At 39.6% G+C, this 18,602-nt stretch overlaps 1 protein-coding gene across 1 annotated transcript; it reads left to right on the top strand.

Moving 5' to 3' along the window:
• Positions 1-390: 390 nt before the first annotated feature.
• On the top strand, positions 391-2,409 carry LOC143374889 (uncharacterized). The gene is made up of 2 exons (XM_076823438.1): positions 391-646; positions 2,069-2,409. The coding sequence occupies exons 1-2, from the start codon at positions 391-393 to the stop codon at positions 2,407-2,409; spliced, it is 597 nt and encodes a 198-aa protein (XP_076679553.1).
• Positions 2,410-18,602: the final 16,193 nt, after the last annotated feature.

The raw sequence follows: 18,602 nt of genomic DNA on the forward strand, positions 1-18,602 counted from the left end.
TCGATAGAGCAAGAACCTGGTAAATCATTCTAACCGCTCGGGGTGATTTACAGGAAGTCCTATATCGGGACGTAACAAGGCGAAATTTATCCGTCAGAAAAATTCTGATCGACGTTTTGGTAGCTAAGCGTTCTTCACACAGAAAAACGCGGTTTAAAAAAAAGTGTCAAAAGTTTTGTCATGTTTGCGATGAACAATATTTGTGACCGGAACTTAGCTGTTGTTGTTGTTGCCGCTGCTGCTGTATATTTAACACAAGCAGAGCGGAGAAGAGACAAAAGAGGGAAGCACTGTGTTTGGGTTAAACAATACCGCGCAAATTCGAACGATGAAGCCCTTGTTCGAGAGCTGAGAGAGGATTACCGAAAGGATTACCGGAATTATTTGAGGATGGATTCTCAAGCGTTTGATGATCTGTTGATATTAGTTGAAAACAGAATCACAAAACAGGACACAGTCATGAGATGGAGCATCACTGCAGAGCAACGTCTTATCGCCACTTTACGATGTTTGGCAACTGGACGTTCTTACGAAGATTTAAAATGTAGTACGGGGATATCAGCTCCTTCATTATCAAAGATAATTCCCGAGACTTGCCAAGCACTGTATCAGGTCCAATGGACTGAGTTCTTAAAGGTAAAGGTTACAAATTAATAATACGTATACATAGAATAACAATAATGCCTTATTAGAGGCGCTGCGTTGGAAAAGTTTCTGTGCGGCGTGCACCATAGCGTCGCTCTATTTTTCCTATTCTCAGTTTCAGAGAAAACGATAGTACCGTTAAGGAACTAGTTAACTACTTAGAAATAAATCGTTCTTTTAAATTTATGTCAATATATAATTGTTTAAAATAATTACTAACATAAAAATTTATAATTCAAAAATATATGTGTTGTCTGTGAAAGCAGTTAGTATTGTTAGTTTTCGTAAAAATAAATGTGTAAAGTAGCCCACTTGAAGGAAGCCCCTGTTGAACGCTCTTACAGTTCGAACGTCGAAGTGTGAGATCACCATCGACGCCACAGTCGGTTTCTTTGCTGTTTGTTGCGGTATTAAATGCTATTTTCATACATTTTGTTTACAATAGTTTACTTTACAACGTAGCGAAAAAATTTAGTATTATATGTATCATTTTGCTTTAAAAGTCAGTGATCATTATTTAGTTCTAATTTTTTCTTGTAGAATTAATGAAAACTACATATAAATGCGTACAGGTATAATGCCCATTAGGCCTGTTTATTATAATGTAATAACCCACCACCAATTGAACTTAGAATAAACTATGTACATAAGAAAAAAATAATTAATACATATATATGTTACAAAGCCATCGAACCGAGACACGGCACACTTTCTCTACAGAGATGCCATATAAACAGAGGAAAAACTACTTCCTAGTCACCTTATTATTCCGTACCTTATAAATAATTAAATTATACTTATTTTCAATTTTTTAATTTTTTCCTTAAAGTTTAAACATTAATTTACATTTTAGTATAAAAAAGTCTATATCAGAAATTACTTCCTTAACGGTATCCCCTAGCTTCCATCTACATTCGAAGAATTCGATCTTGCGGTGCTGCAGTTGGCCATGGCAATTAAATAGACCTCGTCTTATGACGGTGGTTATTAGCGACTCCGCATAAATGGCCTGATCCATTTCAATTCTCTGTAATTGTTTGCCAACTTTTATGCCAATGGCCTCAAACTCCGTGATATCTACTTTACTGGTGGATGGCGTCTGTAACGTTTCGGTGCATGTTCGGTAAAATTCGCTTGCATCTTGTTCTGACTTTCTTTTCTTGCCATCTTTCCTAGTAGCCTTATCTGGCAGATTGTTCGTAACAGGCACTTCTTCTTCCTTCAAACAATAAAATTTAATAAAATAAGAAATAGCAAAGAAATTAAAAAACAATAAGTCCGTGTCTGTCGGTCTGTCTGTATGCCTATCTGTTGTTCATGAAACTTGTGTGGTGCGCAGGTTACGCCACAGATTGCCTTGTCACCATCATCTCTGTGCGTGCTACCTATTTAAGTTTTTTTTGTATTACATTTTTTGTCATAGTTCCCGAATACCAAGGACGAGTGGAAAAAATAGCGGAAGGGTTTTGTAACAGATGGGATTTCGTCAACTGCGGAGGTGCTATGGATGGAAAACATATCCGAATTGTCCCACCACCGGATTCCGGGGCTTTTTATTATAATTACAAAAATTACTATAGTACCGTACTAATGGCGTTAGTCGATTCGAATTACGAATTTATTTTTGTCGACGTCAGCAAAAATGGAAGGATATCGGATGGTGGTATTCTCGAACAAACGGAATTTATGAGACGTTTAAATAACAACCAGTTGAATTTGCCGAAAAATAATGAAACAGTAAACAATTTAAACTTCGCCTTTTAGGCGATGAAGCGTTTAACTAACAATTTTTAAAGCCTTAGGCTGAAAGTGAACAGGACCACGATAAAAGAATTGCAGGGTGTCCCAGCTAAGACTGGACAGCGCGATATCTCCTAAAATATTGGAGATAAAAAATTTAAAAAAATATGTAATTGAATGGTTCGAGAGGGCCAATTTATTAGCCGAGACAATTTTTTTTTATTATTTTAAAAGATACGATGGTCAAGTTCGGTTTTTCAAATGGAACTATTTTTTTTTTTTTTTGAACACCTGAGTTGATAGTGCGTTGCAAGACAAATTGAATAAGCTTTAATGTATACACTTTATTTCCACTGGTTTTTAAGATATTGCGTTTGCAAAATTACTGATTTTCACTGGAAGAAAACCCTCTGGAATAGCAAGGACCGGAGTCGGTCTTACTGGCGCCACGGGTGGCATTGCCTGTTGAAACTGATACCTACCTGCCAAAGGTCTACGACAGGGTTTGCAGGCCAAAAGCTGGAAAATTCTTTTCCGTCAGAAATGCTACTTAGGTAGGTACATCTGCGGTATCGAGAAGCGCACCGTTACTTTTATTTCGCACTTGCATCTACGCTCGGATGGCCGGTTCTTTTGGGAGGGATGTAAGTTGAATTGGTTAGGTTAGGAGGAGTGAAAGTTGCTAGACTAAATTTCAACCATGGGGAGCAGATTGTATCAGAACCAAACGGATTTGCATCCCTCACAAACGGCTGCTCTCTTGAAGAGGCCCGATGAGGAATACGATTTACTTTAATTACAGTACATGTGTGTTTTGTAATAAAGTGTTTCTATCGTCTCCTGAATTCAACAAGTGGCATCCAGACATATACGCTCCTATAATCCACCGGCAATACTCTTCGTGGAGAGACACAGGAAACAGGGGGTATAAACGCGAGCTTTGGAATCAAAACAAAAGCATGCGTTGACGTATTCCGTGCGAGAGAACGTGGGCATTGGGGAGGAGGTATTGCTAACCAATCCAACTTACATCCCTCCCAAAAGAACCGGCCATCCGAGAGTAGATGCAAGTGCGAAATAAAAGTAACGGTGCGCTTCTCGATACCGCAGATGTACCTACCTAAGTAGCATTTCTGACGGAAAAGCATTGTCCATTTTTTGGGCCTGCGAACCATGTCGTAGACCTTTGGCAGGTAAGTATCAGTTTCAACAGGCACTGCCACCCGTGGCGCCAGTAAAACCGACCCCGGTCCTTGCTATTCCAGAGGGTTTTCTTCCAGTGAAAATCAGTAATTTTGCAAACGCAATATCTTAAAAACCAGTGGAAATAAAGTGTATACATTAAAGCTTATTCAATTTGTCTTGCAACGCACTATCAACTCAGGTTTTCAAAAAAAAAAATAGTTCCATTTGAAAAACAGAACTTGACCATCGTATCTTTTAAAATAATAATAAAAAAATTGTCTCGGCTAATAAATTGGCCCTCTCGAAACATTCAATTACACATTACTTTAAATTGTTTATTTCCAATACTTTAGGAGATATCGCGTTGTCCTGTCTTAGGTGGGACACCCTGTATAATTATAGCTTATCGCGAGCTAGGAACGTAGTCGAAAATACATTCGGTATATTATCCTCGCGATTTCGAGTGCTGCAAATACCCATAAATATGAAAGTTGAAAATATATGCTATGTGGTGTTGGCTACATGCGTTCTCCATAATTTTTTGCGAAGACGGAATAACGGGTATATTGCGAACAACAGGAGTATGCAGATGGAGGGGGATTGTCAGAACAATGCAGTACAGGTGCATAATTTGCAACCCGTTAATCATAGGAATATCAACAACTCTGCCAAACAAAATAGAGACCGTTATAAAAAATATTTTGTAGGAGAAGAAAGTGTTCCGTGGTAGGAAGATATGTTGAATGCAGGTAGAGCGTAAGTCTTTGTCGTATTAATGAGTCATGCCTAGTTGGCAGGCGAAAAAATAAGTGATTTTCAGGAATTTTTTGTAGAAAATCTAATGTGTATTTTTTATAACTATTTGTTTATTTAAAAGTACATATATTCAGCCACTGTCAATAATTTTGTTATAGGAAAATATTAAAATATGAACGAATAACAGCCACTCTTCCGGAAGCTATTTTTTTTTGCGGTGAGCACGATTTCTCCGAGCCGGATTATCTGAAATCGAAAGGTGAAGACGATTCTGTTAGTATGTGAGTTTATCTAGTTCGTGACCGAAGAATTTTTGTTTTTAATGTAAACTCTATTTTTAATGCACAAAAAACGAACAATTCAGACATCGAAAAATCATGATTTTGTGTTAAACGGCCGCCATTTTGTCTGAAATCATTTTTTTTTTAAAATCCTTCATTGCCATCCTTGCCATTATAAAAATATCTTCCGCGATAGTGGCTGTTATTCCTTCATTATCTAATATTATCCTATAACAAAATTCATGAGGGTTGCTGAATATATATACTTCTAAAATAAGGAAATAGTTATAAGAAACATACATCACATTTTTCACAAAAATCCCCGAAAATGACGTTCTTCTTCGTCTGCCAAATCGGCATGACCCCTTAAGGGGTCACGCCTATCTGTGAGATCTGAAAACACAAGTATTTTGTTTTTTTTACTTGTTTAAATCAACGGCTGTGTATTCGAACGTATATATTTTAGAGTTCTTGTATTTTTATTTGCAATGTATAATTTAATATACTAACTAAATTGGTCGAATTTTTTATTTCTGATGAAACAGTTCATAGCTACATTCAGAGTCACCCTAAAGTGCTTAAATAAAAAAAACGTCGAGAGACCGCCGATAAATCCTTTATTTATTTATGGCTTTAAAATATATACTTTCGAATACACAGCCGTTTATTTAAAAAAGTCTTCAAGTCTTTGCAAAAGAGAAAAAAAAAATACTTATGTTTCGACACCTCATAGGTCGGCATGACCCCTTAATAGACTGTGTCATAGAGGGTATTATGTGTAGCGTGTGTCTAAGAAGTAGACGTTTCTAGGATGTACGCCCCCGATTGCTTTAGTTTTTGGATGTGTTTTAGAACAGCAAAAAATAAGAAAGACGTGTTTTTATTATATCGCCCCGTTTGCAAATGTAGAGGGTGTAACCATCCCTCATAATTCATTCGAACAGGTACAAAAGATTCTAAGATTCTATTGTTAGTTTCAGGAATATTATAACATTAACATTGTTTTGCATAAAACCTGATATAGATTTCATTTGCGTCATAAGTTGCTGTATACATGATGTTCTTATCGCCAGTTAGTTTTGTACCTCCTTTTGTGAACTTCGAAGGGTTCTTTCACTTCATAAATATGTAAACACGCCAATATAAGAAAAACCGTATTCCTTATTTTGTTGTGAAACAACCACCGTTTAGCATCGAGCCCGCAAGACGTGTCCCAATGCTAAGGAATCCGCGAACGATGCGCAGATAACGAACGTTGCACAGACACGGGTCATCGGACAGCGACCATTAGGCCCCACCGTGACCCAAAATGACCATATATAACCACCGCCCAAACGGGGCTGGCACACTCAACTTTTGCGAATCGATTAGCGATCACTGCCGTGATCGCCGCGCCATTGTCAGTTCAAACTCAATAAATCTTTGTTCACTCTACGGTGAGTTCCAACTCTTAAACCGGCTAAAGATCCACTACCTTCGGTTCATACCGAATCCCTGTTCCCGGCATCTACACCCGTACTATCGGAGCCCGGAGGACGACCCTTCAGAGACCAGCCACGGCAACCGACGAGATTCTCAGGGAGAATCTCAGCCCCGGCAACCTCACAACAATTTTTTGCTCCTGTAAAACATATCCAAAAACCAATATAATCGGAGGCGGATACCGAGAGAGCCTCACCTTCCGAATGAGTGCTGGGGAACGAATGAAGAGAGAGAGAGGGGGAGAGGGGGAGAGGGAGTAACATAATTCTAACTTTTTAATTATATCAATTGCTAATTAGTGTAATCATCTGAAGAACTCAGATAAATGTTTATATTTTTCTTTCATGTCTATACTCGGGTAACAGACACCGGTTAGCGATATTCCTTTTCTTTTATTTACCTTTCTCTCATTTCTTGTACAAGCGAATTAAATGTGTTAAATAGTATTAGTATACATATACGTTAATAATAATCATTTGTGTACACTGTACAGAGTGTTAAAAAACTAATGTTCACTACTTTGGTGGGTGAACGTACACCTGGGGACCGGTAGAGATTTGTAACCAAATCTTGCTACGAAATAGTTTATTACATTGGAAATTAATCTTTCAACATTTCGATTGTGTAGATTTGCACGCAGAGGTATGGGCATACCACAACTCTGCCGCTTTGGTAATATCTACCCAAACGGTGGGGCCTGTCACAGTGCGTACCCCCCAAACGTAAACAAACATAATACGATGTTTAAACGGACAGAAGATAGTGCAAGGTGTATTAACCTAGTTAGGCCCACCACGTCACTGTGCCAGACCCCACCATTCGGGTAGAAACTATCAAAGCGGCAGAGTAGTGGTAGGCCCATGCCTCTACGTGTAACTCTACACAATCGAATCGTTGAAACATTAATTTCCAATGTAATAAACAATTTCGTAGCAAGATTCGTTTACAAATCTCTACCGGTCCACAGGTGTACATTCTCCCACCAAACCAGTGAACATTACTTTTTTAACACTTTGCGCATTAAGTCATTCTGCACATGCGTTAATATTACTGTTTCAATAAGATGTAATTGAATTAATTTATAATTATAATTTATGGAGTAATCAATTGTAATTTTGCACAACTCTGTACAATTGTAATACATAGTCAATCCAAGAGTGTGAAATCAGTATAATAGAAAATAAACTATAATTTCATAAATGTTTACATTCCTTTTCTTGTGCCCATTGCAAAATTGTCAATAAAATATTATTCATTAGAAATTCTGTTTCTTGTTTACTTTCAGCCCTGCATTAAAATGATTTTTCTCCGTAGTTAGTACTTTTGGCCCGTATTAGTAATAATAATAAAATAAACAAATAAACTTACTCGATCGTCAGGCTGGGTTCCACTTTCAGCGGGGTCCGTTTCAATCATTACTGCCTCTGCATCTTCTAAATTAGTTGGAGCTGTATTATCTCCTTCCACCTCGGAACGTTCTTCCGGGAAAGACGTTCCTGCATCTGCTTCATCCATATTGGACATACTGGTTCTTATGGTCTCCCGATCTACAGTAAATTACATCTGCTCGTAATACCATAAGGGAGGGACGTATATCTCTTCCGTCCTCTTGCCGGAACGTTTCGACTCTCCCACTTTTTTAACTCTTTCCGGAAAACTCCACTTAGACTTTGTATTTTTTAACGGATGAATTCCTTATCGGCTTCCGGAAAGTGTGGTTTCACCAATTGGATGACGCTGCACAAGTCACTGAACTACCTAATGTTTGATTTTTCGTTTGATTCTGCCTCTGTTCCGTGTTTTCCCTTAAGGGGGGTTTGCGCCTTGTTGGGTTGAAAAATAGGTAATTCTTTGTGATTTATTTCTACAAAAACGGTTCGACAAATTAATTTGAGGTTTGGTAGGCTGTTTTATTGTATCTTGAACTATTGTTCTGAAGAACGGAGAGTCCCAGGATTATAGCAATTGGCATTGGCGACCCAGGTGTTCGCCAGGCGCAGGGAATAAACTTAAATACCCCAAGTCTCAACAGTCATGGTTAAAGGTGATAAATATGTAGTCGTGGGAGCAGGGTTAATAGGATATCTTTTTTCTCAGCCATTAATAAACTAAATTGAGTTTCCTTATAAGTATGTGGAAATACGCTTGATTACATTGCACACCTTGCAATCAATCCGCCGCGTTCACCAGCAATCCACTGCTAATATATTTTTATAAACAATTGATCTACATATACAGCTCCACCCATGCGCTGTTGTACTAAAAAATCACACGCGATTACTCGCGATGAGCGTCAAAAGCACCACTTCGAGGTGGCACCCGGGGACAGAAGGGGTAGTTTGCGCGTGGTCTTGCCTGCGCCATCCTCTTTTCAAATTAAATGCGGATCCGTTATCGCTCGAGTATATGTATACACACGCTCGCATATCAAAACAGAAGTACCCGGGACGTATTGGGTGCAAGAAAAGATGAGCCATAGGTAGGAGACATTATTATGAAGATGTGTAAACTTCGCGTCTGCAAGGAATGCAGATCAGATTGGTCCTAATATAATCTCCTTCCTACGGGCTACCTTCCCTCGCAGCGCATATGTTGAATGAGCTTTTGTTATGATATTCTAACGCGTGTTTATACTCGAGAGATAAGGGAGCCGTCTACAATTTTAAAGATGGACGATGCAAGCGTAACCACGCGCAGACAGCGGACTACCCTTTTTCTTCCTGTGTCTCTCCACGATGCGTATTGATGGTGGACTTGGTGGGTAATACTTCTTAATTGCTATATTGGTGGCATCTTTCTCACGTGCGTCGGGATAAAAGGGGGCTCAGAGCCAGGCGAAAATTCATTCGTCCTTTACGATTGATAATTTATTATTTTTCCAAGAACGTTTCGACAACATCTGTTTGCCAAATTTGTAAAGGCCAAGAAAAAACGTGATGACATTGTTCAGCCTGAGTTAATCCGTATATTGCTCCATCGGCGGGTTCGGCCGCAGACTCGCGGGACAATACGGTTATAAACCGCGACCCTAGCGAGACTCTGACCGATCAATCTGGCTAGTTTTGATAAGCAGATGTCTAGTTTCGCACCTCTACGTTATCGAGAGAGAGAGGAGGATCCCTCCTACACTTTCGAACTCACAGAAGGAAGGTCCCTCCTCTGCGAGGAAAATTTGGGCAATCAGCAAGTTTCTTTGCTCGTTGCGGTCATCGTTCGGGCCACGGAATCCGAGCATCCTTCATAAAACAACGTTTTCACAATTATTTTGATTACCGTACGGAGCCAGGAATCATTGGTGTCACTTCCATATCGATAAGATAAGAAAGTGTGGTAAAAAAATGCCAACTCCTTTTATGATTTGTATTGCTTGTGTAAAAGTACTCCGATTTGCACGACATTTTGGATAATTTTAATTTGGAGAACGCCAGGAATCCATTGGTGTTACTTTCATATCGATACGATAAAGAATAAAGAATTTCTTAATACGCTGTAATGAATATTTCACCCTCCACTGTGGATCGCCGCCCTCGATTCGCTGTGGTCGACCGAGGATTTATACCTGTTTCAGAAAAACGTATCGTTATGGAAGTGATGCCTATGGATTCCTTACGTTTATCAAATGAATATTATACCAAATTTCATGTAAATCGGACTATTTTTAACGAAGCTAGCGAGTACTTTGGGTATCGAACTGCTTAAAACTCATTAGAAAAGACTGGTATCACGCCCATCACTAATCAATACCTCGCGGAGAAATGACACAGAAAGAAAAGAGGTAGTCAGCTGACCGCGTGTGGTTCCGCTTGCGCCGTCCTGCCTTCAAATTAAAGACGGATCTCTTATCGCTCGAGTATAAACACGCGTTGAAATATCAAAACAAAAACTAGCTCCACGTATGCGCTGCGAGAGAAAATGCAAACGCAAAGTTTCCACTTCTTCATAGTAATATCTACTCCCTATGGCGAACCTTTTCTTGCACTCAATCGTCGCGCGTCCTTCTATTTTTATATTCGGGCGCGTGTAATTTGAAGGGAGGATGGCACAGGCGGGAACCCGCGCGAACTTCCTGTTCCAGGGTCCCTCCGTGAGGCGTATTGGCCCTCGTCGCGAGTAATCGCGTGTAATTTTTTAGTATATAAACGCGAGGGTGAGATTGTATATATTAAGAGTTTGTTTTACATCAGATGTTTATGAAAATATACTAGCAGCGGCTTACTGATGAACGCGGCAGATTGATTGCAAGGTATTCAGTGGAACCACGTGTATTTCTACATACTTATAATAAAACTGAATTTAGTTTATCAATGTCTGAAGACAAGATATTATAATTACCCCGCCCCTACGCCTACATATTCATCTGTTTTTAAGCATTTATAACATTTATTTATAACCTCATTAATTTTATTACTACTCTCCTCAAAAAAAAATAAATAAATATGCGACGACTTTCCTGTATAAAATCAGTATTCATTGGTGGTTGTATGTACGTTTTTGGCCCGAGTTATTCAAGTTTGAAGCAAAAAACGTCCCTTTCTCTTTAATTGCTCCTACAAAGCCATAAAATCATTGTAGAATGTTCAACAATAAAGCAATAGAAAGATCAGTTTTCCTCTTTCAGACGCATCGTTTGTTTTTTTCATTTCAATTAACATTTCGGTGAACCATGTCCCTTCTAAAATATGTTGAAGTATGCATCTGTGTCTCCGTTGTGCTAGTGGGATCACCGCCGGCCGCAGCCGCCGATCGCGGCTAGGAAACTCGACATTAAGACACACGGTACACATAATACCCTGTATGGCACAGTCTATTAAGGGCTCACGCCTACTTGTGAGGTCTGAATACACAATTATTTTGGGCTTGTTTTTTTTAAAAAACTAGAAGACTTTTTTAAATAAACGGTTGTGTATTCGAAAGTATATATTTTAATGTTCTTGTAGTTTTTTTGCAATTCAATATATAAATAAATAATGGAATTATAGGCGATCTCCCGGCAGCTTTTTTTTATTTAAGTACTTTATGGTGACGCTAACTGTAGCTTTGACTTGGTTCATCAGAAACAAAAAATTCTTAAAAAGTGCTTAATCGTTCATTATCCCGAAAAATTAATTTCCAATAAAATGGCGGCTGTGCATAGTAAAAGTATCGAGTTTCGCCATAGAATCGCTCTCATCTTTCATTATCTTACATCAGTTTTCATCTGTAAAATAAAATGTACGCAACGAAATTACAGAAGCCACGATTAAGCACTATATAATCTAATATACTTTGGGATTTGATAGGAGGATGCAGGACAGTAATTGAAAAGCAGAATCGTCGGGAATAAAATACATATATATATATATATTGAAAACGGTTCGACACTGTTACGCTCTCACGGTTCACAAGGCAAGACGGAAAAGAGAGCGCGTTGCCGCCGGGCGCTCCTCTTATACCGTTTGCCGCGATTCGCGTTTGTCGCGGCTACCAGACGCGTCTCGAAGATTCGCGAAATTCGGGGAACGCTTCGAATCCTCGAGGCACACGCTACGCGCCCGGCAACAGAATGTTTCCAGAAGCGTCGCTGCTCACGCACACGCACACACACACGCTCACGCTCATGCACACGATTTTTTTATTTCTGATGAACCAGGTCAAAGCTACAGTCACGGTGACCATAAAGTGCTTAAATAAAAAAAAACATTGCCGAGAGATCGCCTATAATTCCTTTATTTATTTATATATTACATTGCAAAAAACTACAAAAACTGTAAAATATATATTTACGAATACACAGCCGTTTATTTAAAAAAATTATCAATTTAACAAAAAAAAATAATAATTGTGTTTTCAGACCTAACATGTAGGCATGACCCGTTAATACATCAAATACTTACGCTCTATACGTATTCTACATATCTTCCTGCCATGAAACACTTCCTTCTCCTACAAAATACTCTTTGTAACGGTCCCTATTTTGTTTGGCAGAGTTATTTATATTCATATGGTTAACGGGTTGCAAATTATCCATGTGTACTACATCGTTTTGACGATTCCCCTCCTGCATACTCCTGTTGTTCGTTATATATTCTGCACTCCGTCTCCGTAAGAAATTATCGAGAACACAAGTAGCCAATGAGTAGCTCTGTCTCATAATGGTGTCCATTTTCTTAATTTTGTTTTGAACTAAACCGAGTAAATCGTCAAACGCTTTACAATCCATCCTCAAATAATTCCGATAATCCTCTGGTAAATTTATCTCAGTTCTCGAACAAAGGCTTGATCATTCCAATTTACGCGGTATTTTTCTCACCCAAACTTGGCGGTTTCTTCTTCTGCTTCTTCTTCGGTCTGCTACTATTAAATGCACAGCAGCAGCAGCAACAACAACAGCTAAGTTCCGCTAACGGGTATTGTTAACCTCAAACATGACACATCTTTTGACACTTTTTTTTTAAACCGCGTTCTTCACACAGGCTTAGAGAATAAATGAAGATAGAAGAAAGATGAAATAGGAAAAAACAGACAAAAAACATAGAGAGGGTGAAAAGAAAGCGTGGGATAAAAAAACAGTCCTCCGGTTCGCAAAGGCCAAGTCGCCAAATGTTCCTGACGCTGACCAGGCCTGTGCGAACCCTTGAAATTAAGTAGGTAAATGAAAGCAGAAACGGCAGGAACAGATAGGTACATATAGATGAGTAAAAGGGAAAGTTAGAAATAGCTGCAGAAACAAAGAAAAGAAATATGGCAAAGACGTAGTTTAGTATGAAAGTTGTATTTTCGTGTATCCATCAGTCTATTCTGATAGCTAATGGACAAAGTATGTAACTATGCAAACAAATATGTGTTACTTACAAAAAAATTGATATGAAGTTGACCTTTCATATTCGAACGTGCTGTGCCTGTGATTTCGCAGAAACTCATAGCATCGGCATTTCTCGCAATTTTTGCATACTTTCTATTTGGTATTGAAAATTAAACAAATTTGTAGGCATAATTTTATGTCGTGTAAATGGTTCGCACTTATTTACTAATAGTTATATAACATTCCTCTTTGTGCGGACGTTATATTGCCGCATACCCTTGGGTCGAGGTTTCTATTCGGGAAAAATTGTGCTGCTTATCAAAAAAGATGCCACCAATATTGCAATTAAATCTATTATCCACAATCAATACGCCTCGCGGAGACAAGACACAGAAAGAGAAAGGGTAGACCGCTGACCGCGCGTGAATCCGCCTGCGTTGTACTCCCTTCAAATTAAAGACAGCTCCCTTATGTCTCGAGTATTAAACACGCGTTGGAATATGAAAACCAAAGGTCGCTTGACGTATGCGTTGCTGGAGAAGGTAAGCCGTACGAAGGAGATTATATTATAATCAATCGGAGCGGCATTCCTTGCAGTTTCCACCTCTTCTTGCACTGAATCATCGCGCGTCCTTCTGTTTTGATATTCGAGGGCGCGTATAGACTCGAGCGATAAGGGATCCAATTGTAATTTGAAGGGAGGACGGCGGCGCAGGAAGGACCAGTGCGCGCAAATTACCTGTTCCCCAGTTCCTACGCGAAGGGTATTGGCCGTTTTATATCAGGTGTTTCTGAAAATATACCAGCAGTGGCTTGCTGATGTCGAAGACAAGAACCGTTTAAGGAAACCAAACGCTGCGCAAATTATTTTTCACCCTTTCTTAAGGGGTCACCCTACATTGACGGCCTAAATAGGAGCGCGATATTTGGGATTTTTTTAAAGAGAAACCCACAAAGTATATTAACTGAAAACTTTATGCCAACATTTGTACAAATTTAGGCAACATTTAAAAAAAAAATTAAAAACGGTACCTATACCTTTAAACGCGTTGTTCTCAATACTATGGTTTTGGAATTTGTCAGCATGATATCTGAAAAACCAATCACCGGATTTACTTCAAACTTGGCATATATCTTCAGTAGATGTCCCATTCTCGCCGGTACTAAAACTAAGTCGGTTGTTGCGAAATTAGACTTTTCAAACTTAAAAAAACAGCGATTTTTTGCACAAATCAATGTCCGTTTTAAAAACTGCCTTTTTTTAATTTTCAGCATTTCTCATTTATTATTATATATTTAGTGCGCTGGAGGGTTTTGTAAGGCGCTCCATTTTAAGATCTAAAACTCTGGATATAACCACTATTTTTGCATACAATTTTTTTACATATTTCCTAAAGATTGACAAATGAAGCCACATAGCTGGAAGTAAATAGGTATATTTAATTAATTGTTTGGTTTTAAAAAATTCGCGTTCACTTCCTACCGCTTGTAGCAGCTCGCAAATGCTTGCCTACCAGGCTCGTCACGCGCCTCAGGATTTCCGCACTGTCAGACATCCACGCGGCACGTCGAACCCTTGGTTTCAAGTGCCGTTTTCCTTTTCTAACTACCTTTTCTGTCTCTTATGTAAACTCTTCTGGAGTCGAGGTTGTCGCGCGGACAGATGCGTGGTGCTTTCTGGCGCGCGGACAGGACCGTGGTGTTTTCGTACGCGCCACACTTGTTCGAACGCGACACGCAAGAGCGTGAGTGAAAAATTTGACCTGCATCACGCGCAATCAGAAGACCCTTTCTTCAAAACATCTTGCATATTACATCTCTTCAACATTTATCTTACATATAATATCACTTGCATACCTATGTGTATTTATTGTATATCAATATTAGTTTTTATATTATAATAGGCAATGCCATGATACTTATTGCCGTCACTAGTAATAGTTATGATGTCACAACAGTGAATGTGTTAACTGCAATTTCATTTGCTATCGCATTGCCGGGAAAACAGTTGGACATTTTTTAATGTACCTTCGTAAAATTTTACAGTCGTTATAACTGAGTCATAAACCATTTCTATAATTGGTAGCACCTTCAGGTCAACCAAATGTAGCTTCGTAATAGCAGATGTTTCAGTGTGCCCTACAGTAACAGCATTTATGATATCGAGGAATTCGTATACTTTTCGCGAACTTATATCGCGATCGCGTCTTGCCAATCGTTTCGCAGATCGATAATATACATCGAACAGGTAGTACACAATACACCACTGCAGTGGATCGTGGAAAAGATCATGTGGATTGAGTCGACGTAGAGATATGAGGCCAAACCCGCTGTCTCTAAATAGTGCGGACTATAACCTTCTAGCTTGCACGAAGGAGCGTCGCGCTCCGGCGTTCACGTACTTTTGCGTGCCACGCGGCGTGTGGCACGCCGGATCGCGCGCAAGAACGTACGTCTAAATTGGCATCTTTACGACTGTGGATTGGACTAAGCTAAGCACAGAAGTTGGAGAAGATTAGACACATGGCCCTTTCGACCCCTCCACATGCGTCATTCGCGCGCGCTCTGCCTGCTCAGCGTATACGCATTCAGGTCTGGACCCGGTTTAATATGTATATGAAATATAAGCACGAAGAAATAAAATTATGACATGAACATTTGTTTGGGAATACGATAGTTCCTAATGCCGCCACTCTCAATCTCACCGCAGCACCTCGCGGGCTGCGATACAGCGACGCTGATTGATGATCGAGCCACCAATCAGCACCGATCGATCGACCAATCATCGACGATCGGTACGCCAATTATCGTACCGCATCGACGCTCTATGAGAATCGAGAACACACGCGAAAGGAAGTCAGCCATTTTCGGTACTCGTTGGTTTCTCGTTGTTCGTAAGGGTGTTACGCTATGCGCCAGGTTGGGGCTAATAGACAAGGATGGTCCCCAACCTGTAATAAAGGACCAACTCATAATTTCTCGTTAAGTCCACCCGTTAAACCTTTCCCGATAGATCCTAGCGCTAGATCTTCTCTTCGACCCTTCGCAATAGATCTTAGCGCTAGATCTCCCAAGAGGATCTTCCCGCTAAATCTTCCCGCCTGATTTTCCGCCAGACTTTCTCGCCAAAAAACAGGAAAGCGTCGTGCCCTCAAGGGTTATAACCCCTGGAGCTCCACCCACGCCAGAGACTCCAGTACGGACCACAGACTCGAACACATCGTCATTTTGTTATGCTTAAGCACGATTTTCATCTTGAAACAAAAGTCTATCTCAATAAACTCTAAACGTTACTGAGATATCACGAGTGCCTTCTCTACCTCGTAACAACGGTTTAGCTCACGCGTTTAGTGTGAATTACTAAAAGTACCTTTGTATGTCTCAGTCCCAAGTGTATCAAATCACGGTTCTCGATCTCACGGTTTACTCAGTATCTACGTTCTCTCAAGTGTACGCTCACGCGCCGCCGATTAATATAATTGAGTGGACGCCACGTGGTTGCATCCACGCGGCCACATTTTTGTATCTCATACTCACGTGTTGCAGTTAATCAATCATAAATATTATCATTGTGCAGCTTCAACAGTGTTATTTCTCAGTTCACATTTTGTGTGTTTCAATAAATCGACGAGGTGTCTCACCGAAAGTGCATCGTGTTAACATAACCTGTCTAAGACTCCTCTCACTTCTTATCCCTTTTCTCAATCTCAAACAACATTATTTTTTATGCAATCTGCAGGGAAACATGGTGCTTAACTAAATATTAATGACAACGTAGTTATGTTTTGTGAATTCGAACTCTGTGCATATCATGATTATCACCTGATCATTATCAGGATGGTATTATTATCAAATTAATATGCATATTGATTTTTCAGAAGTCGTTAAGAAACACATAAACTCAGTGATGTTTCCCATCCGAATCAGGAACCTGGATACAAGCAACATCTTTTCATATCATGCCGTTAGACACTCGGGCAATGTTTTTCTGTTGCCGTTAACACTTTTGCTGCCGGCATGCGAACAAATGTCGAATGCCGGGTGCCACCGTCTTATTTATATATTTATATGCCATTTATTTATACTAACGCATCATAAAGGATACATTTTATTTATAATAATGTAAAGGATAAAGGTTAAAGTAATCCATGATATTTGTTGAAACGACTCCGATCGGAGCCGCCGCGCCGGCAGCCAAAGCCTTAACGTGTATTCAATAGTGCAACATTGTTGGCAACTTGTGTCCAAGGAATTGTATCGTTACCAAGCAAAAAATCACTTCCCCAAGGTGCCCAAAGCAACAGTTTTCTCAAAGCAATCTGCCTGTAAGCGTTCTTGAGCGATTATACTTATTACTTTCAATAGTTTGTTAGTTATAATACCATAACTGAGTCATAAGTTATAGTTTTAAGGTGCAATTAAATAGTATTAAAGTATAGTTTTCGTGAACAGTTTTTTTTACATTACATATATTATTTCAATTATGGAGTCACGAAAGAAAGAATAAACAGTTCATAGAGAGATACGAAATATGGCGACCAGGTTTATTAAAAAATGTGACGAAGAAGCTCGAAACGGGCACCTTGTTTATCTACTAAATAAATCACCTAAGTGTGCGGCTGATTATACTGGTATATCAGAGCGCACAATTAACAGAATTCGGAAAGAAAGCTTAGTATCTGAAGGACAGAAATTATATTCACCGGGGAAGAAACCTCCACAACGCATAGAAAAGAAGCTTCATATCTCTGAAGAGTATAAAACAATTATACGTGATACCATAATTTTAATTTTTTTTATTAACTGTTTATGACAACATTAGAAATGGATTAAATTCATTCACATAAATCCATCCTTCATAATTAAAAAAAAAACGCAAGTTTATGCCTTCAATAATTTAAGTCATTAAATTTCATTTCTGAAGGCGGGTTTCGTAAAAATCACCGAACACAGGGAACTTCGAAGATTTGTATTTTTTAAACAAATTCGAAACTAGAAAAATGAGTACTTAGGGTGCGTTCCGATTCACGCATACTGCGCATGAAGTGCAGAGACATCCGTTCCGCATTAAGGTGCGTTTTGACGTGACACTGTATTTGAACGTGAAGCAAATGTTACACCATCGTGCCATCTATAAACCGCCACGATGTTGTAACATTTGATTCACGCTGTAATACAGTGCCACGACAGCGAATGTCATGACTTCAGTGTCACGTCAAAACGCACCTTTAGTTACTGCGCGGCATTGGTAGTGCAGTGAATTCCCTAGAATCCTTTCACTTCCGATGGAGCGAGCGCGCAGTGAGTACTTCACGTCTTGAATTTCGGCGTTTGCTGCACGCTCGCTGCATCGGAAGTGGCATCGTATTGGTGGCAAGTGAGAGAAATTCTAGGGAGTCGTACGATGCCATCAATTTCATTCGCTCACTGCGCGAATCGCAACGCAACCTTAGTACTCCCTAATTTCATATGGACTACAATATATTTCAATATCATGAAAATTCGAAACATCGAGGATTTGAGGACAGTATCTCATCTGCCGCTATCATCCACGCTGAACGCAATGCACTCCGAGCTTCCCTTCATGTGTGGAAGAAAACCGACAATGGTCGGCTCAGGCCATGTGCCTTCGTCGGCATTCGCGAGGCGGGCCGCATGCGTCGAGTCACCACGAATGACACGTCCACACTAGCATATAGCCCTGGCTACCGTTTCACCCGTCCACGTCAGAA

This window comes from Andrena cerasifolii, chromosome 11 (assembly GCF_050908995.1).
Source record: "Andrena cerasifolii isolate SP2316 chromosome 11, iyAndCera1_principal, whole genome shotgun sequence".
In the NCBI taxonomy this organism is placed as follows: Eukaryota; Metazoa; Arthropoda; class Insecta; order Hymenoptera; family Andrenidae; genus Andrena; species Andrena cerasifolii.